The sequence below is a fragment of the Melozone crissalis genome, unplaced genomic scaffold (genome assembly GCF_028551555.1).
Source record: "Melozone crissalis strain CALT ecotype California unplaced genomic scaffold, PUWL_Pcris_2 ptg000007l_1, whole genome shotgun sequence".
NCBI lineage: Eukaryota > Metazoa > Chordata > Aves > Passeriformes > Passerellidae > Melozone > Melozone crissalis.
This window is the reverse complement of record NW_026535785.1, coordinates 902390-923567: the sequence shown is the minus strand read 5'-3', so window position 1 is coordinate 923567 and position 21178 is coordinate 902390. Positions and strand designations below refer to the sequence as shown.

Genomic DNA, 21178 nt, shown 5'->3' with positions numbered 1-21178 from the left:
GGTCATAGATTTCATGTAAATAAAAAGAAATCTAATAACGTTTCCATAATTACCTCAAGGCTTTTGACTTTGGCTCATGAAACTACTCGAGAGACTGTTAAAGCTGCTGAACTTACTAAACGATGGAATTGTGCTGTGTTTTGTGTTGTTAGGGTGGATTGTGTGGGAATCCTGAAGCTGAGGAATGCTGATGTGGAAGCCAGGATAGGGATTGCGGGCTCCAAGAAGAAGAGCACCCGCGCTCGGCTCGTCTTTCGCGTCAACATCACGCGCAAGGACGGCTCCACGCTGACCCTGCAGACGCCTTCCTCCCCAATCCTGTGCAGTGAGTGTCACACCACGGGGCTGAGAGCAGGGGCTCTGGGCTTTGGTGTGATCTCAGCATGGAAGGGGCTGCCCCGGGAGGTCTGGAGTCCCCAGCCCTGGAGGTGCCCAAGGAGGGCTGGAGGTGGCACTGAGTGCTCTGGGCTGGGGTCAGGCACAGCTTGTGCTGCATGGTCTCCTACCTAAATGATGCTGTGATGCTGTCAAAATACCTTGGGGAGTAGAAAACCAGCCCTGTGTTAATCTGTCATAATCTCAGAATTGCTGTAGCTGAAATCAAGTGGATTGGTTTTTATTTATGGTGGGGTAATTGTTAAAATTATTGTCCAGTATTGAAAAATAGTGATACAGTTCCTGATCCTCAGTTCAATGAATTTTTGCCTCCTAAAATTTCACTGTTTTGTTGTGATTGCTTTGAAAAACAATGGTTAGTACTTTGAGTTTCTTCTGTATTGTCACATTCGTGCCTCAGCTTTCAGTGCTGGCCAGGACTTGCAGTAAGTCAGCAGGCCTAGCTCTCCCAGCTGCGGTCCTTGCGTGGGCCAGAGGCTGAATCTGTTCTGGTTCAGTGCAGGAACAAAACTTTTTATAGCTCTTTATTAAACTGCTCTGTTTAGCACGAGCACAGATGGCTGCCTTGGCTGGGGAGCTTCCTCTGACCAACAGGGAAAAGGGGATTGTGGAATCATGGAATGGTTTGGGCTGGAAGGGCCCTTAAAGCTCATCTTGTTCCACCTCTTATCTCAATGAGTGAGATGGAGAGCTTTGTCTTTGCATGGAGAGAGTAGAGAAGCTCCTGGGCACTCGTATTGTGCTCTTTCCATGGTATAAAAAGGATTTTTTGGGGTTATTTTTTAGAAGTACAGTCATCTTCACAGCTCCATTCCAGTCAGTAGACTGCGGTGGTATTTCACAATAATGGAGTATCTGATACTAATTTTCAGATTTAAGATAAAACCATTTTCTATAAAATCTCAAAAGCATTCCTGTATGTCTTTTGTTTGTAACTTTCTGGTTAAAGATAAAATTATTTTACCCATAGAAGAAAAGGGACTGAAAGCCACCTGATGTTTTCTTTAACAGTCCAAAACTTGCTATTGTGAGTGGAAGCTGAGAGTCTGAGATGAAGCATTTAGACACTGATTTTAAAATAGGCTGTTGAGCTAAAAAAAGCTGCATTTGATGCAAAGAGTAAATTGGTTTGGTTTTTGGCAGGCTGGGGTTTGGTCACTTGCTAAGAAAATATTCTCAATTGTGTAAGTTGCTAAGAGATTGCCCAGGAATTCTACAGTGTCTCCTCTGCTGGAAGTCTTAGATCACAGAAACAAAATGCTCTGGTCAGAACTGTGTCTTTGGGGAGTATGTGAATAAACTGATCATGGTGTGAAGGTTGGGAGGGGAATTCCTGAGGCTCCTTCCAGGACTCTGCTTCTGTCTTAACTCATGCCAGAGCTGCAGGGACTTGCAGCAGACATTGGGCAAGCAAATAGTGCTGGCACATGGCTACTGGCTGATCAAAATGGCATGAAATGTGTTGTTTATTGAATATAAATCATCTCCTCAGGCACATTACACTGGGTTAGTTTGCTACATAAACCTTACTACAGGTATGTAATGTACCTTAGCAGCAAGGTGTGCATTTACACTCATCAGAGCCTGTTCACACTGTGTTTTATAATGTTCCTGAAACCTTAGAGAAGGCATTAAGGAGCTGCAGGCTCTTTATTTGAGGGCTGTGTTTTAAATAGGCTTTGTTAACTTGTTAGCAAACCTAAATCCAGTTACTCTTTTCATGTGCCTTGAGCATATTCAGTCGTTGCGTAACGGTTGCCTGGGAACCTGCAGCCAGAGTTGTAGAAAAATCCTTTCTGAAAGGTCATTAAATAATTTGGAGTGGTACAGGATGTATGTTCTGCTGTGTAGTAAGCCCAGAGAATATTGTTATTAAACACTCAAAGTGGGCCAGGCAAGTGCAGAAACACGAGTCTGGGTGTGTGCCCTGGGCAGGTGTGTGAGGAGAAAAGGTGGTTGAGGAACCTTTGTTAGAAACCAGAATTATTTTATATTGAACGTGTCAAAACACATTATTTTAAAATGTATCTCTGTTTAAATTGTCTGTCATTTAGCAGATTTGCATTAAGCTCATTTGTGTTTAGCACACGTGGTCCTATTTATTTAAGGTTTAAGAAGAGTAGGAATGGTTTGCAGCAGTGGCAGTTTATGATAAGAATGGTATAAATCATCATCTGGACCTCTGGCACAGGGGCATCCAGGCATGTATATCTGTAAAATCACATCCCCTTGGCTTGTTTATTTGATTCAAGTTGCTAAAATTCCCAGCTCCAGAGATGTGAGTCTTGCAAGGGTGTGGAGGGGACCTTGAAGCTCATCCCATTCCACCCCTGCCAGGGGACACCAGGTTGCTCCAAGCCCTGGGTTAGTTCTTGCACCTGACAGAAAACTGTGGCATGTAAAAAAATCTGTGCAAAGCCCCCCAGGTAATAGGAGAATTGCTCCTTCTGCTCTTTTCCAGAGCAGAACAAGTGATTATTGTGCTTTCTGTGAGCTCATTACATTTGGTGAGGAAATAATAGGAATGGTTATGTTCTGAAGAGTTTGTCATGAAATGCATGATAAGGAAAGAAGCTCAGGAGTTTCAGTTGTTCCTTCATAACCCTGTAAGTAAAAGTGGTTTGGTTTGGATGTTGATGTTCCCTTGATTCCAGACTCTGTTTTTTCCCTTGCAGCTCAGCCAGCAGGAGTCCCAGAGATCCTAAAGAAAAGTCTCCACAGCTGTTCAGTGAAGGGTGAAGAGGAAGTTTTTCTGATTGGCAAGAACTTCCTAAAGGGAACAAAAGTGATTTTCCAAGAGAATGTTTCCGGTTAGTGTGAAAGCAGGGCTGGCTTGGGGTGCTGAGCAGAGCCTGGGGTTGGGATTCACTGCTGGGTAAAGCTCAGTCAGGGACAGCAAACTGAGGAGCAGAGGCACTGAAACAAATTGCTCTGTGCAATTTTAGGATGTGCACTAACCCAGGCTTTTTAATTTTCATTTAGATGAGAATTCTTGGAAGGCAGAAGCTGAAATTGACATGGAATTATTTCATCAGGTATTATTTTACTCTATTGCTTTTATTATTACTACTATTGTCACTACTACTGCTACTACTACTATTACTATTACCGTTATATTTTTAATTTAAAAAATACACTGACTGTTTCCAAAGAAAAAATAATCAACCCTTTCCCTCTTTCTGTGCATTTCTAGAAATAAAACTAATTTTTTTCACGTAAGGTCTGCTGTGAGTCTGGTGGAATATAATCTGGGTTTTACACCAGTGAAATTGTTCAGTGTCTAAGTGAGAGCTTGGATCCCACAGTGGGTTTGCTGAGCAGGTCTTTGCCCTTACATGCAATGGAATTAAAAGGCCTAATTCAGTTTTCCATGTAAGGAGATTGTGTGTACAGCATAGTCTTTATAACTGGCTGAGTTTTGTTCCACTTTGGAATGTTTTATGGAATATTTAATCTTTTTGACACAATAAGTGTCTTTATGGATTCTGTGGCTGCAAAGGCTGTCAGGAAAGTGCCATCAAGGGCAGCATCCCACATGTGCATTGCCCCCAGTGCCCTGGGCTTTTGTTTATGGTGTTTTATCAGCCTATTTCTGTCTTTTGGTGTAAGTAAGGAGAATTAAGATCAGTAGTAAGGAAATGTGGTCCTTTTGCCTTGCAGAATCACCTTATTGTGAAGGTGCCACCATATCACGACCAGCAAATCACCTCAGCTGTCTCGGTGGGAATTTACGTGGTGACCAACGCTGGCAGATCTCACGACGTGCAGCCCTTCACCTACACTCCAGAGCCAGGTGTGTGGGGAGCCCTGGGGGGGCAGGGCCTGCTCACCTGCTCAGCAACGTGCACCTTCCCAAACCCCCCTGCTGGACAGTGGTGCTCTGTCCATAATAAAACCTAAACACGTTGCTTTTCTCATTTATGTGCCAAATACTTCAAATTCCAGCTGCCTTGTGACAGCTCTTGTATAGCAGCATCCATTTCTAGTTAAAGGATCAAAATGAAGCTGAGCAGGATAAAAAAATCAACATATCCCATACAATGCACCAAATAACCAAGAAATCCCAGCAGGCTTTATCCTGAGGAAAGCTGCAATTTGCCCACTTCATGTATTTCAGTTTATTTATTTATCTGTATCACAATAGACAGTGCAAAGGTTTGTGTGGGTTTCAAAGAACTGAATTTCTTTAAGCTATAAGGAATTGTTTTGGTGTGCTTTGTGTTTTTTTGGCTTGTTTGCTGATTTAACGTAAGGAAGTTCTCAATGTGTTTTGTCTCGGCAGCTGGGACTCTGAATGTTAATGTGAAGAAGGAAATCTCCAGCCCAGCCCAACATTGTTCTTTTGAAGAGGCTATAAAAGGTACTAAATTGATTCTTATCAGTGTTCTTAATAATTTAACTATGAATTCCTACCCAGATTTGGTGAAATGAATCAGACATCCTGTGATAAGTCTGTGCTTATAAAATCTGGCCCTGTTCTTACAGGGAGGTTTGTTTTCTGACTCTGAAACTTTTACTTTATAACAAAATTCCTATCAGTATATTTTAGTACAAGCTAATAACAAAAAAAAGGCAAAAAATAAGACTAATTAAAAAGAAATCATACATCAGGCTCTGCAGTCTAATCTTTTTTTAGTCTGTTTGCAAATGAAGAATAAAAAAAAAGCCTAGGATTGCAGATATCAAAAAGAATTAGAAACTCTGTAGTGTTAATTTAAGCAAATATATAAACTAATACACAGGGTAAGCCTGACATCCATCTGATTTAGTGTGGAGCTTAACTGAGGGAAGGTCCCAACTGCTCCAGAACAGCTGCTGCTCCTTGGAACACAACGTGCTGTTGCTGTTCCTTCATGTCCTCAGTTAATTTATGCAGTAAATCTGAATTTACCCTCTCATGGGGGTTTCTGTGTCAGCTCCTCATTGATGCCTCATTCCTGTACCTGTTCTACTCCAGGCTGACTCTGAACCAGAGGTCAGAGAATTTTGTTTGCTGTATGCACTTGGTGTGTTCTGTCCTTCCTCATTCTGTACACGTGTGCAGAAATTTTACTGCCACCTTACTGAAAGGTTTAAATTTGCTCAGGGTGTGGAGATCTGTTGCTTTACGTTGAAGAGTAATTCTGTAATTTACTTAAAGGGAGTTCTGGAATGGTTTTACCATTGCCCCTCTTGTTGTGGTTTTGTTTGTGGCTGCAGCAGTGAAGGCCACGGGCTGTAACCTGGAGAAGGTGAACATTCTTCCTAGTGCCTTGATAACTCCACTCATGCCAAGCAGTATGATCAAGAATGAAGATGTGGCTCCAATGGAAGTAAGTGCACAGAAATGCTCTCCCCTTGTGTTCCAGGTGAGTTTGGGGGAGCTGAGCACCCCAGCTTGCAGACTCTGAGGTACATCTGCTCCTTGGTCTGTGCTTTAGCAGTGGAGAAGAGGAATAGACAGGGAAAGTGCCATGTGCAGGATCAGTCTGGGCAAAACACAGTTACAGAGCATGAGTAAAACACACAATTTCCTTTAATAACTCACCTGGTTCCTGCCCCCAGACAGATTGATGGGTTAGTGACCCTGTGATGGGGATTTTTGTCCTGTGACACAGAGCTGGTAAATTACTGTAAGAATATTCTTTTAATCAGTTCTTAGCATTGCTTTCATTAAGCTGCGATTCCATCCTTGAAGTAGCATTTGCGCTGCTGATCATTTGTTTGCTGGTTTGGGTGTGTCTGGGTTTCACATCTCACGTCTCCCTCTGATCTTCCCTGGACATGGGGGATTTGGGGAAATTGTATTTCCATAACCCCAGTAAGTTTATAAATTACCGAATCTCTTGCTCTTTTCAGGCTTCGAATGTGGTCGGACCAACTCAGCAAACATTGGAAAACAGCATGTCCGGCATATCAACTTCTGCTTCCCATTTACCTTCTGAAGGCGAAAGCCAGCAGCAGCTGCAGCCCAAGGTGTTCAACGCGGAGCCCCTGAGCACCATCCAGCCGCAGGACATCTCCCAGCCCGGCAGCATTCTGCAGAGCAGCGATGCCCTGCTGCAGCAGGCGGCCCCGTTCCCGGGCAGGGAGTCGCAGCCCCGCGAGGTGCTGCAGTCGGACGGCGCCGTGGTGGCTCTGTCCCAGCTGGCCGAGGCCTCGCAGCAGCAGCCGCAGCCCCCGCTCCCGGAGCCGGCCCAGGCCCTGCAGCAGCAGATCTCCTCGAGCATCTTCTCGTCGGCCAGCGGCGTCAGTCAGCTCCAGAACACCATCCAGCAGCTCCAGGCTGGGAACTTCCCCACCAACACCGCCACGGGCAGCAGCAGGAACGTCGACTTGGTGCAGCAGGTTCTGGAAGCTCAGCAGCAGCTATCTTCCGTTCTGTTCTCGGGCTCAGACAGCGGCGAGGATGTCCAGGATCAGCTGAACGCAGACATCTTTCAGCAGGTCAGCCAGATACAGAGCAGCGTGAACCCCGGGATGTTTTCCTCCTCAGACGCAGCTGTCCGTTCCAGAGCAGAGAACCTTTTGCCCGGCCGAGCTGAGAGCGTCCACCCGCAGCCCGAGGGTGCCCTGTCTGGCCAGCAGCAGCAGCAGCAGCAGCAGCAGGCCATGGAGACCTCGGCGGCCATGGTGATGGACATGCAGCAGAACATGTGCCAGGCGGCCTCGCAGATGCAGTCGGAGCTGTTCTCGTCCAGCACGGCGGGGAACGGGGCCCTGCAGCAGTCCCCGGTGTACCAGCAGGCGTCGCACATGATGGGCGGCCTGTCCGGCAGCGAGGACATGCAGATGCAGTGCGAGCTGTTCTCCTCGTCCCCGGGCGTGGCCGGCGGCGAGGCGGCCGCCCCCGCGCAGCAGCCCGTGTCCAGCAGCGGCGCTGCCATGTTCCAGCCCGGCAGCTCTGCAGAGGGAGAGGAGGCCTCGGGCCAGGGCAAACAGATGCAGAGCTCTGTGTTTCAGACCATGGTCCAGATGCAGCACAGCGGGGAAAGTCAGTCCCAGGTCAATCTCTTCTCATCCACCAAGACCATGATGAGTGTCCAGGCCAGTGGGACTCAGCAGCAGGGCGGGGCTCTGTTCCAGCAAGGTGGAGAAATGATGTCCATTCAGTCGGGAAGCTTCATCCAACAGTCCCCACACTCACAAGCTCAGCTTTTCCACTCTCAGAACCCTATTGGTGATGCTCAGAATATATCCCAGGAAACGCAAGGATCCCTTTTTCATAGCTCAAATTCCATTGTCCACAACCAGACCAACACTAATTCCTCTGACCAACTGCAGCCCCCCATGTTCCACTCACAGAATGCCATGGGTGTCTTGCAGAGCTCCTCGGTGCCTCAAGACCAGCAGTCTGCCAACATGTTCCTTTCCCAGAGTTCCATGAGCAACCCTGCCACTCAGGAAGAGCAGATGTCATTCTTCACAAGCCCAAACCCCATTTCTCCTCTTCAGACAGCAACAAACACTGAACAGCAGACTTCTTTCCAGCAGCAGACGCAGATCTCTCATATCCAGAGCTCCATGCTTCCCCAGGAGCAGCCCCAGACTCAGCCAGCTCAGCAGGGTTTGTTTCAGTCCCAGGTGTCGTTGGGCTCCATCCAGTCCAGCTCCATCCCTCAGAACCAACAAGGAGCCATCTTCCAGCCTCAGCATTCGATTGTTGCCATCCAGAGCAGCCCTCCCTCTCAGGAGCAGCAGCAGCAGCAGCAGCAGAACATGATGTTCAGCAGTCAAAATGCAATGAGTACAATGGCCCCCCAAAAGCAGAACATGATTTTCAATCCGAACCCAAACCCAGTCACCAATCAGGAGCAACAAGGCCAGTCCATCTTTCATCCACAGTCCAACATGGCCTCGATGAATCAGGAGCAGCAGCCCATGCAATTCCAGAGTCAGAGCACAGTGTCTTCTCTCCAGAATCCTGGCTCCAGCCAGGCTGAAGCACAGCAGCCAGCCATCTTCCATAACTCGCCCCAGATTCAGCTGGTCCAAGGGTCCCCAAGTTCTCAAGAGCAGCAAGTCACCCTGTTCATCTCCTCAGCTTCCATGTCTGCCCTGCAGAACAGCATGAGCCAGCCGGAGCTGCAGCAGTCCCCCATGTACTCCTCCCAGAACAGCATGGCAGGAATGCCAGGCACTGCTTCTCCTCCCCAGCAGCAGGCTCCTCTGTTCCACAACACGGCAGGAGGGGCCATCAACCAGCTGCAGAGCTCCCCTGCCCCGTCCCAGCAGACCTCGGGGATATTCCTGTTCGGCATCCAGAACAGTAAGTGACAGTGCCCCGCGCTGAGCTTGCATGGGAGAGCTGCCATAGAAACAGGGGATGGCTTGGGTGGGAAGGGACCTCAAAGCCCGTTCCATCCCACCCCTGCCATGGCAGGGACACCTCCCACTGCCCCAGGCTGCTCCCAGCCCTGTCCTGGCCTTGGGCACTGCCCGGGATCCAGGGGCAGCCACAGCTGCTCTGGGCACCTGTGCCAGGGCCTGCCCACCTCGCAGGGAAGAGTCTCTCAGTAATATCTAATCTAGGAATGATTGTGCCTCTCCTAAGAGAGCATTTCTGTGGCTGTTTTTGATTTCCACAATATATGTGTTGCCTCTCTTCACATTGCTGAAGGAAAGCGAGAATTTTAGAAGGTGTAGAGCCCAGAGAAGTGTCTGTTAAAGTGTCCTTAGCTGTACAAACCTGTACTTTGCCTTGTCTCCTCTCTGGACCCAGGCTCCATGGCCAGTTATGTGGGCTGCAGAGCCTTTGTCTGTGTGCAGAGCTCTGTGGGTGCCTGTGAGCCCCAGCAGTGAGCGGTGCAGGTGTTGCTCACACCAGGCTGTAGCAGCTGTCCCAGCAGTGAGGGGTGCAGGTGTTGGTTACACCAGGCTGTAGCAGCTGTCCCAGCAGTGAGGGGTGCAGGTGTTGCTCACACCAGGCTGTAGCAGCTGTCCCAGCAGTGAGGGGTGCAGGTGTTGCTCACACCAGGCTGTAGCAGCTGTCCCAGCAGTGAGGGGTGCAGGTGTTGCTCACACCAGGCTGTAGCAGCTGTCCCAGCAGTGAGAGGTGCAGGTGTTGCTCACACCAGGCTGTAGCAGCTGTCCCAGCAGTGAGGGGTGCAGGTGTTGCTCACACCAGGCTGTAGCAGCTGTCCCAGCAGTGAGGGGTGCAGGTGTTGGTTACACCAGGCTGTAGCAGCTGTCCCAGCAGTGAGGGGTGCAGGTGTTGCTCACACCAGGCTGTAGCAGCTGTCCCAGCAGTGAGGGGTGCAGGTGTTGCTCACACCAGGCTGTAGCAGCTGTCCCAGCAGTGAGGGGTGCAGGTGTTGGTTACACCAGGCTGTAGCAGCTGTCCCAGCAGTGAGGGGTGCAGGTGTTGCTCACACCAGGCTGTAGCAGCTCTCCCAGGGTGGGTGCCCAGCTGGTGGCGGTGGGCTGTGGCTTTGCTGCGGGCACTGTGGCCCGTGCCAGGACCCTGAGCTGTCCCTGTGTCCCCAGACTGCGGGCAGCTGCTGCCCCCCGGGCCGGCGGCGCTGCCGGAGGAGCTGATGGCCATGGGGCAGCCGGGGCAGGCGCAGGGCGAGGCGCAGCCCCCCGTGCCCGCCCTCCTGCCCCAGCCCCTGCCCGAGACCCCCCCGCTGCCCCCGGCCATGGCCACCAACCAGAACATGGAGAAGATCGACGACCTGCTCGTGTCCTTGCAGAACCAGGGCAACAACATGGCCGGCTCCTTCTAACGAGGCAAGTGGTGAGTTTGGGTCTCTGGGTTCTGTGCAGGGGCTTTGTTCGGTGCATTTACGCCTTGCAGTGTGGGACCGTGCTTTAAGAGGTCAGCTAAAGCACCAGTGAGGCTGAATTAAGACTACAATACCAGAATGAAGTTGTTAAAACCAGTCAGAGGTCAGAAGTTGTATGGAACAGTTGAGGCTGTGTCTTGTTCGTTTTTCCTACGTTTTGTCATCTGCCGTGAGAGTCGGGTTCTTTGTGAGGGAGGAGAGTGGACCACTGGCAGCTTGGCAGATCAAAACCTTATGAAACATGACTGTGGTTAAAAAACTTGAGACTTTCTGAGTAAATGACACCTCAAGTTTGAACTGTTTTTGAACTGTTCTGAACTCTTCCCCTGGGTTACAATAATGTAGTGTGAAAACAAGTTTTGGTGGAATGTGGCAGCTCCTGAGTGTGCCACATGCTGAGGCTGTGTTAGAAACAGCATCAGCTGTTGCTAGGAGACAGTCTGCTTTTAGAAGGTGCCTTTTTCAGAGGGGGGAAGAGCCTTTGACTACAAATGAGCACCAAGAGGCAGGAGGACTCTGGAGTCCAGTGCTGGTTGTGGTAACTTGGGGTGGTCTTGTCCCAAATCCCCCCCCGAGTGTTCACTGAAGTGATGCACGTCATTCCCTGGGCTAAAGGGGTTTGTTTGTGGAGTTTGGAGTCTCTCCAGAGCTGCTCTTGCTCCTCGCCCCCAGTTCAGTGCCTGCTCATGAGGAGCACCTGAGGATGAAGCCGGTGCACAGAAGGAGGAGGGGACTGTGGTTAGCTATGCCTGACTTCTCTGCTTGTTCTCTCACGCAGAAATTCCGTGGAGAAAAAAAAGCGGCGATTTCCCAGATCCTCTCAGACCTTCCAACTCTGGATTAGGCTGCGTGGAACCAATTGCTTCTGTGGAAAAGTGGCCTCTTTAAGAGCACAGCGTGGCCAGTGGCAGACCTGAGGCCATGACCATGGAGTGTGGGCTCCACAGTGCCAATAATGCTGAGGAGTTATGCTTTGTGTTACTGGGGCGTGGGGTTGGGCTGTTACCAGGTTCATGAACCTCATTACAGTGGGGGCTCTTGGAATTTAAAGCATATCTGGTCAGTTATTATTGTTGTTGGAAGGTAATCCGTGTTACCACGTTTACTTTTTCCCTGCTGTTCCTTCCCCCCATCCCTTTTTCCCTCGGGAAGCTCGTGCAGCAGGAGCAGCAGCTGCCTGTGCCCCGAGCCTGACTCAGCTGTCAGCCAGTGAAGGGATCTCTCCATTGACACGGAGTGGGAGAGCCAGGCCCACCCTTCATCAATTGGAAGTATTGCTAACTGTAATAACCAAGCAGAGAATTGCTGCTGTAAATAACCAGTTCCCATCTGGGAATGGGATTAAACGGTTTTCCACATCTGTGGAAGCTGGAGTTACGTGGAGCTGTACGTAGAGCAAGGGTTTGGTGGCTCTACAAAATTGAAGAAATGAAGGGGAACTTCCAGCTGATCTTAAAATCTTCTCTAAAACACCTTCAGCTTGAAAAGAACATTCTGTGTGGCTGAGGAAGGGACTCCTCTGTGTCTCTCCTTCTGACTGATGGCTTGGAGCTCTGTGAAGCCTCATGAGCTGTTCCCAAACCAGCCTTCTCCCTTTTATTCTTTCCATGGTTTTCCTTCTCTCCCTCAGTTTTGTATTTTGTTTTTTTTTAAAAAAGACATAAATATCCTACTGGCTTTAAAGCTAAAGAAACAGCTTTTAGGAATCCTTGGCAGTAAATTGCTTAGTCAGTAGAAGCTTTGACAAATAATCAAGGAGTAAGGAGAGAGGAAGCAATTTCTCCACCACCTTGTAATTGCAGGAATCCCCCTTAACCCGCCACTTCCAGCTGTGACTGATGGAAATCTTCAGCTTGGCTTTACTCCAAGTAGGGGGCAAATTGTATCATTTTTAAGCCTTCTTAAAAGGTCACTTCATCCCGAGCTGTTGCATCCTTGTAGCACATGGAGCTCATCGCAGTTCTGAAGTGATTTTTCCTTTTTCTACCACCGAGCCCCAAGTCTGGTTTCTAGATTGTCATGTTTAATTAAGGAGTAAATCATCGACTGATGTTACCGAATGTAAAAACAACCCACTCCAGACCGTGCAGGTGTATTGTGAGGCTTGTGGATTTTTTGGGTGCTTCAACTCTCCAGACAGTGTGTGATCTCTCACTGCGGCCTCGTGAGATCCGTGTTCTCCCGCTCCCGCGGCGCCCGTTCCGCCTCGGTGGAGTGTAGCTGGTATCACGTCATTCTTCATTTTTGTTATTTGAAATAACAAAGGAACAGTCTGTAAATGGGTTTTTTTTTAAGTTCCTCGAGTCTGTTTACTGTGTGTTTTCCCCTTAACTCGTGTGCGTAGTTGAGCCGTGTAGAGTTCTCCTTGGTTTTCCTGGATCTCCCCGTTTGTTGGTCTGTCCCACGTTCACTTTCTCTTTCTGTCTCTCTCTTTCTCTCTCTCATTGAGAGGCATTGAATTACGTTTTCAGTAGTAAGGCTTCTTGCCGATATGAAGGGAACTTTTCAGAAAGAGACCTGCTCTGGGTCATTTAATTTTGAATACAGTTTTCAATCGTTCAAGTTTTGGATGGTTTATATCTAATGTGTGTTTCATTTTTTTGGAAAGCTATATTTTGTATTTAGGAAATGGTATAACTATTTTGCTATTTGTACTGAGTGAGTACATTGGCATAAATATAAAAATTTATATATATACATATATATAAAATATTCTTTTTGCCACACATTTTTGTGGTAAATTTGTGAGTTTGTCTGATGTTCTACCACAACGTGGCGTCTGATAACAGTGGGGTGGGGTGGGGTTTGTTATGTCTTTATTGAGTATTTAAGTACTTTTTGCAACATAAATAACGTGTTCATCTCTCGCCATTCCATCAGGCAGTGTTGGTCCAGCTGGCCACGAGAAGCTTCGCTCTGTGTTTGGTGTGTCCCTCACTCACAGCCTAGCCAGGAAACCCAGAGGCATTTAGGATTATATAAAACATGAAATATTGGGGTTTCCCTCAGAATGAGCCATTCAGCTTTTCTCCACTCTCGTTGCCTATTTAATATTTTATTATTAGCGCCTCTGTGTTTTAACTCCTAATTTATGATTATGCTCAAACGTTGGAAATTTTAATCAGGACAGAAAGAATTCCCCGCTGCATCATGTCCAGAGCTGCTTTAACCCCGACCCAGACTTCTTCTTTCTGTATTTAATTTTTTTTTTCCCCTGCTAAGACAAAACATTACCAACATCTTGTAACGGTTCGCAAGACGAAAGCAGCAGCCCCCAGCAGTGCCCAGCTGCTGCGTGGGGCTGCTCAGGCTGAGAACAATGGACCCAACAACGTCCAGAGGGCCGTGGAAGTCCATAGGCACTCGCTGGGAAAGGAACTGGTGGTGTTTGCAGGATGTGTGTCCCAGGGTGAGCTGTTGGGACACGGAAGGAGTGACAGGAACGACGGATCCGCTCGCGCGCTGCTTCGGTTTGCTCCTTGTTCCCAAGGGCTCCATCCTTTTGTGGGTCAGTGCCAAGTCACCAGGGACCAATTCTCCGTGGAACAGGATGAGTGCCCAGAAGAGAACCTCATCCCAAGCCTGCCACAGCTCCAGGGAAGGGTATGTTTGAATTGTGGGCGTGTTTGAGGTCACTCGTGAAGAGAAGAGGGAAAAAAACATACACAAAAAACCAACCAAGGGCTGTGCTATCCCAGTTTTCCCTTCTGGAAACACCTTCCTTTCCTCGTGTTAAATTTTCCTGTTCATTTTAGGTCAATGTTTAAATGTACAACACTTTGAACATGTGATTTGGTTCCAAGAAGTATTTGTGTGACTGAAGAGGTCGCTCAGCGGTGGCTCTGGGGCGGAGGGGTTGGAGCAGCCCCAGAGCAGCTCAGGACGGGCTGCAGGGTGTCAGGGCAGGGAGCGCAGCCTGAGCCACGGCTGGGGCTGCCCAGGGCCCTGAACATTCAATTCTGAGCATTGAGGTTGGGCAGCAGAGCTTCTCTGTGTCCCATCGTGTCCCATCGGGCCCTTTGTGTGACGGAGGGGACCCTGAGGTGCCAGGCTGTGTCAGTCCAGCATCCCTGGGGTCCCAGAGCACCCATTTGTGGGCACAGGTGAGGGTTGAGGGAGATGGAGCTGCCAACCCCCCCCACGTCCCCTCAGCTTTTACCCCGAGTGTGCCCAGAGCCCACCCAGACACCACAGAGCCACACTCGGTGCAGTTTGAGCTGAACATCTCCTCTGGCGGAGTCACTGGTGCTTTGTGCTTAATTAACAGTAGCTTTGGTATTAATTGCCTCCTCACTGCCCGGTCTTGCTGCAAGCCAAATGCTTTGCTCTTATTTTAACACAAATCTAGTTCAAGAAATAATTCCAGGCTGGCTGTTCTGAAGTGGGTGTCCCCTCTCTGATCAGTGATGATTTCTTCTGATCTTCTGACAGGGTGGCTGCTTCCATGTAGTTTTGAGATAAAACAAGGCACGAGCAGTTAAACAAAACCTTGGCAGGTTTTTACTGGGCAGCTGTGTCAGTGGACATTCCCCTCACTTGCATAAGCTGAACTTTATTTTTTAAAGTTTCCATTGATATTTTGATTTAGAATCTCATTTCTGAAAGGAAAATACATCTGAATGGATTTTAATTCCTGTTTTGTTGTGCCTCTGCTTGGCAGACGGTTGGGTTCCTTTCGCAGGGCCATTGTGGGAGAGCAGAGGGAGCACAGACGTGGATCTGAGTGAGGGGAGCAGGAGAGAGCAGAGGGAATTGCTTGGCCTGCTCCGAGCTGCAGGTGGAAGGCAAGAACAGGGAATTCTGGTCACTGCTCATTAGTGCAAAATGGAATTTTATGGTTTTGGGGGGGTTTGTGTTCAGGGGGCTCGGGGCAGCTCCGTTCTATAGCAGCTAAACGCAGACAGCAGTGGGATGCTGTGTTTGTTCAGGGGCTTTGCTTTAATCTGGGCTGGTTTAGTCTGTTGGGGCAGCCTGTGAGCACTTGGTGTTCCTGCTCAGGCCAGCTGTGCCAGCTGTGGTGCCACAGCACCGAGGGTCAGCGTTGGGAATGGGTTAAATGTGTTAGGAACAAGGAGAAATGCAGCAGGGGGTGAACTCCTGCCGAAGGGAAATTGGGAAATTGGGAGGTCCCACAGGAGGAGAGGCTTTTCCTCTCCCAGTCTGTATAGGGATGTAAATATGCACTGCCTGTATATTCTAGGATTATATATATGTATATAGAGGAGTCAGATTATTATATATAAATAGTAGACACAGCATTAGAATACTGTTATATTTGCATTTTTATAAACATGAAACAATACTCCTTTTCCTCGGTGGGAGGTTTTTGTAGTAACTCATGAGTAGCTGTCCCACCTGTCAGTCCTGGCCGTGTGTCCTGTTGGTGACATGGATCCAGAACTTGTCCTGCTTGGGAACCTCGCTGGGATCTGTGCCTTGCAAGCAGCTGTGGCCACTTTTGGGGTTTAAATATTTTAGTTCATACTTGCAGATGTGGTTTGGGATAGAGCTGACACCCAGGCTGAGGCTGGGCCTCCTGCAGCCCTGAGCATCCCTGGGCTTCCCCTCAGAGCCGTTTCCATGCCCGGGGTGGCAGCAGCTGCTGCAGACAGGGGTTGGTGGTGCTGGGCTGTGTGGGATGTTGTTGTTAGCAGAAGGTCCCTGCTTCTGCTGGGTAGGAGGGGAAGCTCCTCTGCCATTTCTCTTTATTCCCATGAGGGCAGCAGTCTGTAAACTGATTTTTTTACCTGATTCATTAGTGCAACAATCAAAATCTAGAGAGCTCCTTGAAAGCCAGTGAAGCTCCCCTTGAATTCTGTCTGTGAGGAACCTGCCACCACTCGTGCTGATTTCTTTCTTGCAGTTTGTGTGAGGAATTAAACCCTAAGAATCATAGAATATCCTGAGCTGGAAAGGACCCACAGGGATCATCAGTCCAGCCCCTGTCCCTGCACAGACACCTGAATAATCCCACCCTGGGCATCCCTGGCAGCATTGTCCAAACTCTCCTGGAGCTCTGGCAGCCTCGGGGCTGTGCCCATTCCCTGGGCAGTGCCGGCACCCTCTGGGGAAGGAACCTTTCCCTGAAATCCAACCTAAACCTGCCCTGGCACAGCTCCAGCCTTTAAATCAGGTCATGCATTCAATAACGTGTATTGTGTCCAACGTGGCTTTCAATTCCAAATCCGTGTTCCACTGGAATTTGTCCTGAGTGGATCAGTGTTATCCTGGTACAGGCCTCTTAAATCACCCCCACCACACTGAGAGCCAGTGTCCTCCTTTGTTCTCCTGGAGTTTGCAGAGCTGAACTCTGCTTTTTGCAGGGATGTGTCATTTTTGCTGTTACACGTCACTAAATTGCCCGGTGACATTGACTGTGTAGGGCCAGGGCAGGGAACCCAGGGATTCCCTGCTCGCTGAGCCCTGTTCAGGTGCCAGCAGCCCTCTGTGACACTGCAGCTCCAGGCCTGGCATGAGGGAGGGCTCCTGTGTTCCCTGACAGGGACATGGCCTTGGCTTTGTTTTGGCCCTGGAGCTGCCCCTTGGGATAAGGTGTCCAGGGGGAGGTTCCTGTTGGGAAGTGGCTCTCTGGGTCTTGCAGAGCTGGGATCCCATTCCAGTACCCTTAACAGCCTGTAGCATTCCTGGAGCTTTTTTATTCTGGGTAAAAGGAGGCAATTTGAATTATTTCCACCTGAGCTGATGCTGAGTTAAGCTCCAACCCCTTCAGAGCAGAGCTTCTGTCTCTGTCCCTGCACCTCGGGTGGGCTCTGCCCTGCCTGCCAGATGTTCTGGGGGCACCCTCGACCGCTGAGCTGCCTCTTCTGTGTCCTGCAGTGTGAAAGTAGCACCAGATATCCTTCGTGCAGTCTGTGTATATGGCTTTCGTAGGTGGGTTTCCAAGCACTGATTCCCGGTGTTTTCAGTTTGTCTATGAGGGGATATTTTATTTGCATCTATGTTTTTAGCTCTCCTGTGATAACTTGTTGAATATTAAAAAAAAAAAAAATATTTTGCTTCTATTGGGACATTTGTATACTCGCAACTATATTTCTGTAAACAGCTGCAGTCGAGAATAAACAATGAAAAGTTTTCATTTTACACTGTAAAGTCTTGTGGTGGTTTTACCAAGGGCATGTCCAGAGGGTGCTGCAGGAAGAGGTCCTGGGGAAGAATCACACTGACTCGGTGGTGTGGGACCCCAGTAACCCTGGGGGAGAGGCAGAGGCTGTCCCAGGAGTCCAAAGCCAAGATGCTGGAAGTTACCATGGCCTCAGCAGGATGTGTGAGTGCCTTACCCAATGCCCTTTATCTGCAGCTTTGGCACACTCAGAGTGCCCTGGGGCTGGGGAGGCCCAGGTGTGTTCCCCCTTGCTGCTCCCACTCTGCAGCCTGTGACCTCCCCAGCACCAGGGGCCACAGCTGCTATCAGGTGTTTCCTTACTTTGAACAATTTCACCACGGTTAAGGGGAAATTGCAGCAGGAGCTGGGCCCAAGAGTCAGCTGTGAAAGATTTCAGCGGATTTATCCACAAAGCTTTACCCCAGAGTCGCCCCCTTCACCCCAATGCCAGGGTGGGACACAACCCCCTGCCCTGGGCTTTTGTCCTTCTGGAGCTCATTATCCCATGGGACAAATGATCCAAGAAATCCTCCCTCCCTCTGCCCCAGCCTCCTCGTTCCTCGAGGCTCAGGGAAAGGCTCCCCCTGGCACAGGCAGCCACAGAACTGGGACTGAGTCACGGGGCTTCGGGGTTTGGTGTTTATTGGGTGACACAGCCCCTGCCCAGGGTGCCCAGAGAAGCCAACCCACCCTCCCTTATCCTGAGGCCTCCCCAAACCCCGTCACCATCGCCGCAGCCACGGCGGCTCTCCGGGCGCCGCGCAGTGGGGACAGGATGCCTGGCACCTCTGGGGACAGGATGGCCCGGCCCGTGCCCAGGTGCTGGCAGAGGCCTTGCCCCAGCAGAGCCCCCAGCACACCTGGGCAGGTGGGTCCTGCGGGCGGGGCCCGTCCCGCCCTCACCTCCTCTTGACGAACTTCTTGGTGACGGCGTTGGGGTTGAGGCGGCGGCGGCCGGCGCCCAGCGCGGCGTCGCGCAGCTGCAGGTGCGCGGCCCGGCTGTGCACGTCGTTCTCGGCGAACGGGGACGCCCCGGCCAGGTAGTCGGGGTCGAACACGTTGGTTTTCTGCCGGGCCTTGCGCGACAGGCGCTGCTGCGGGAAGCGCTGGTCCTCCACCAGGTGCGGGTTGTTGGCGTGCTTGCCGCCCTGCGGCGCCGGCAGCGGGTACTGCGGGAGAAGAGATTGGGTAATGCCGGGAGAAGGGATTGGGTAATGCCGGGAGAAGGGATCGGTACTGCAGGAGAAGAGATTGGGTAATGCTGGGAGAAGGGATCGGTACTGCAGGAGAAGGGATCGGTACTGCAGGAGAAGAGATTGGGTAATGCTGGGAGAAGGGATCGGTACTGCAGGAGAAGGGATCGGTACTGCAGGAGAAGAGATTGGGTAATGCTGGGAGAAGGGATCGGTACTGCAGGAGAAGAGACTGGGTAATGCTGGGAGAAGGGATTGGGTAATGCCGGGAGAAGGGATCGGTACTGCAGGAGAAGAGACTGGGTAATGCTGGGAGAAGGGATCGGTACTGCGGGAGAAGGGATCGGTACTGCGGGAGAAGAGATTGGGTAATGCTGGGAGAAGGGATCGGTACTGCGGGAGAAGGGATCGGTACTGCGGGAGAAGAGATTGGGTAATGCCGGGAGAAGGGATCAGGAACTGCGGGGAGAAGGGACCAGCCCCGGCTCCCAGGGACCCCCGGTGAGCACAGCCCCCTGGAGAGCTGAGCAAGTGCAACAGTATCTGGAGGATGTTCTCAGTTTGCCTTAATTCCCTCCAACCTGCCAGCCACAGGCTGGGCTCCCATCCCTGGGATCCCAATGGAAGCGTTTCTTCGCAGAAGGGTTTGTTAAAGGTGGGAAGGGGCTGCCCAGGGAGATGGTGGAGTCCCCATCCTGGGAGGTGTGCAAGGAATTGACTGGACATGGCACTCAGTGCTCTGGGCTGGCTAACAAGGTGAGGATCGCTCACAGGTTGGACTCGATGACCTTGATGGTCTTTTCCCACCTCAGTGGGTCTGGGATTCTGTCCAGGTACTCACCCTGAGCCCCCGGGGGTTCAGCACCTTGGGGTTGCGGGAGAAATGCATGTGGAGACTCCCGTCCTCGCTGACACTCACTGCCACCTTCTTGAGGGTCTTGTTACCACAGTGGGGGCAGAACACCTTGGTCATGTCCGAGGTGGTCCTGCGAGGGTGGGACGGGGGTTCAGAGCTCCTGGGGCCGTGGAACATGGGCTCAGCCCGGGCTCAGCCCCAGCCCCAGCACCTGAAGCAGCCGTGGCAGCGCAGGATGTAGCTGCGGGCCCGGCGGATCAGCATCCCGTTCACAGCCAGCACGTGGAGACCCATCTGCAGCAGCACGTTCTGCAAGAGCAGGGATACACCCTGGCAGCTGGGACCTGCCAGCCGGGGCACTCAGAGCCCCACAGGCTTTGGGAGGCCTCTGGGACTGAGACCCTGCTGCTCTGACACAGGGAGCTGTCCCAGAGCCTGAGCCCGGCTGCAGCCCAGCACCCACCTGCATGGCAAAGTCCGTGGTGACACAGCCCACCTGGACACCCACGGGAGCAGTGTCAAAGTGCCCCATGTCCTGCTGGGCCTCCTTCAGGTTGCTGGGAGTTATCCAGCCTTCATCATCATCGCTCTCCTCATCCTCCTCCTCCTCGCCGGCGCTGGCCCCGTCTGCAGAGCTCCGGTGCTGCTCGGGGCTGCTGGTGATGGCCTGGGCCGGGGGGCAGGAGAGGATCAGGCACCGAGGGGTCGGGACCGGCAGAGTGAGGGCAGGGAGGAGCCTCCAGGGGATTCTCACCAGCAGCTCCCGCAGCTCCTCCTCGATGCTGGGCAGGGGCGGCCGCCAGTACAGGAAGGATCCGAACTCATCGCTCTCCGCCGGGGCCGGGCTGGGACTGGGCTGGTGTGAGCCCTTCCCCGCGGGCTTGTGCTGGGGGCACGGCACGGGCACCCTCAGCCGGGGCACGGCACGGGCATGGGCACGGGCACCCCTCCCTCCCGCCGTGCCTTACCTTGGCGGGCAGGTGGAAGCCGGCGAGGTGCAGGGGGGCCTCGGGGTGCCGCGGGGTGGTGCTGAGCCGCACCTGGGGGGCAGCACGGGCCGTCGGCGGGGCGCTGGAACCAGGCCCCGTGTCCGGGCCGCTGGAACCGGGGCCCGTGTCCGAGCCGCTGGAACCGGGGCCCGTGTCCGGGCCGCTGGAACCGGGCCCCGTGCCCGCGCCCATCCTACCTTGTCCTGCGGCTCCCAGCGGACGCAGCCGGGGCCGTCGATCTCAGCCTGGAGCTGGCACGTGAGGGCGAGCACCTGCAGGTCGGCGGCCGAGAGGCTCGGGTAGTCCCCGGTCTTCTTGGAGAACTCGGTCACTGCGGGGGAGCAGCGGCGCGGTCGGGCCGGGCCGGGCCGAGCCGAGCCGGGCGGGGCCGCTCCGGCGGGGGAAGGAGCCGGTGGCGGGGCCGGCCCGGCACTCACCGAGGCGCAGCAGCTCGGGGCGCGGGCGGCGGACCCGCAGCTCGCAGGGCAGCGCGGCGAGGCGGCGGCGCGCCGGCCGGTCCCGGATTTCGGCCAGCACCTCGGGCACGGTGTACAGCGCGTCTGCGATGTCCTGTGGGCAGCGCCGTCACACCGGGCCGTAAGCCCTGACCCACCCCCCCCATCCCTCCGGTGTTTCCCCGGTGTTCCCCCGGTACCTGCAGCGGGGCCGCGCTCAGGAACGCGCCCGTGTCGGCCACGACGTGCGGAACACGCGCCATGTCTGCGTGCCCCATGGCCCACCCCGGCCGCCGTCGAAGCGCCTCGGGAAGCACACCGGGAGTTGTGGTCCGGGCGCGGGGCACGCCGGGAGTTGCAGTTCAGCCGGGGCACGCCGGGAGCGGCGCCGTGCCCCGGGAG

The 21178-nt window shown here is 52.1% G+C and overlaps 2 protein-coding genes across 6 annotated transcripts in view; one reads left to right on the top strand and one right to left on the bottom strand.

Annotated features, from left to right (window-relative positions):
• NFAT5 (nuclear factor of activated T cells 5) overlaps window positions 1-13992 on the top strand; it is a 51987-nt gene extending 37995 nt beyond the window's left edge. For 3 of the 5 annotated variants that reach the window (XM_054296144.1, XM_054296147.1, XM_054296148.1), the window contains 9 exons: window positions 153-325; window positions 3072-3206; window positions 3379-3431; window positions 4057-4189; window positions 4679-4756; window positions 5596-5708; window positions 6235-8644; window positions 9862-10111; window positions 10939-11022. In XM_054296144.1, coding sequence (XP_054152119.1) covers window positions 153-325; window positions 3072-3206; window positions 3379-3431; window positions 4057-4189; window positions 4679-4756; window positions 5596-5708; window positions 6235-8644; window positions 9862-10100 — 3334 coding nt within the window. In that variant the 3' untranslated portion in view covers window positions 10101-10111; window positions 10939-11022. Of the gene's footprint in view, window positions 1-152; window positions 326-3071; window positions 3207-3378; window positions 3432-4056; window positions 4190-4678; window positions 4757-5595; window positions 5709-6234; window positions 8645-9861; window positions 10112-10938 lie in introns of all 5 variants that reach the window. The other 2 variants (XM_054296145.1, XM_054296146.1) reach the window with 2 other exon arrangements.
• Window positions 13993-18027: 4035 nt separating this feature from the next.
• Window positions 18028-21066, bottom strand: NOB1 (NIN1 (RPN12) binding protein 1 homolog). Its single transcript, XM_054269372.1, has 9 exons — window positions 20977-21066; window positions 20759-20891; window positions 20519-20652; window positions 20301-20372; window positions 20087-20218; window positions 19796-19999; window positions 19544-19641; window positions 19318-19462; window positions 18028-18452 (listed from the first exon to the last, which is right to left on the bottom strand). Exons 1-9 carry the CDS (start codon window positions 21052-21054, stop codon window positions 18183-18185), a joined length of 1266 nt encoding a protein of 421 aa, XP_054125347.1. The 5' UTR covers window positions 21055-21066; the 3' UTR covers window positions 18028-18182.
• Between the last annotated feature and the right edge of the window lie 112 nt (window positions 21067-21178).

Bases quoted from the DNA above. Each gene is read 5' to 3' on its own strand.
- NOB1 (XM_054269372.1), bottom strand. From the start codon at position 21,054: ATGGGGCACGCAGACATGGCGCGTGTTCCGCACGTCGTGGCCGACACG. The intron at 20,653-20,758 runs GTGAGTGCCGGG...GCTCCCCCGCAG, and splicing joins CCCCGAGCTGCTGCGCCTCG to TGACCGAGTTCTCCAAGAAG. The intron at 20,000-20,086 runs GTGAGAATCCCC...CCCCCGGCCCAG, and splicing joins AGGAGCTGCGGGAGCTGCTG to GCCATCACCAGCAGCCCCGA.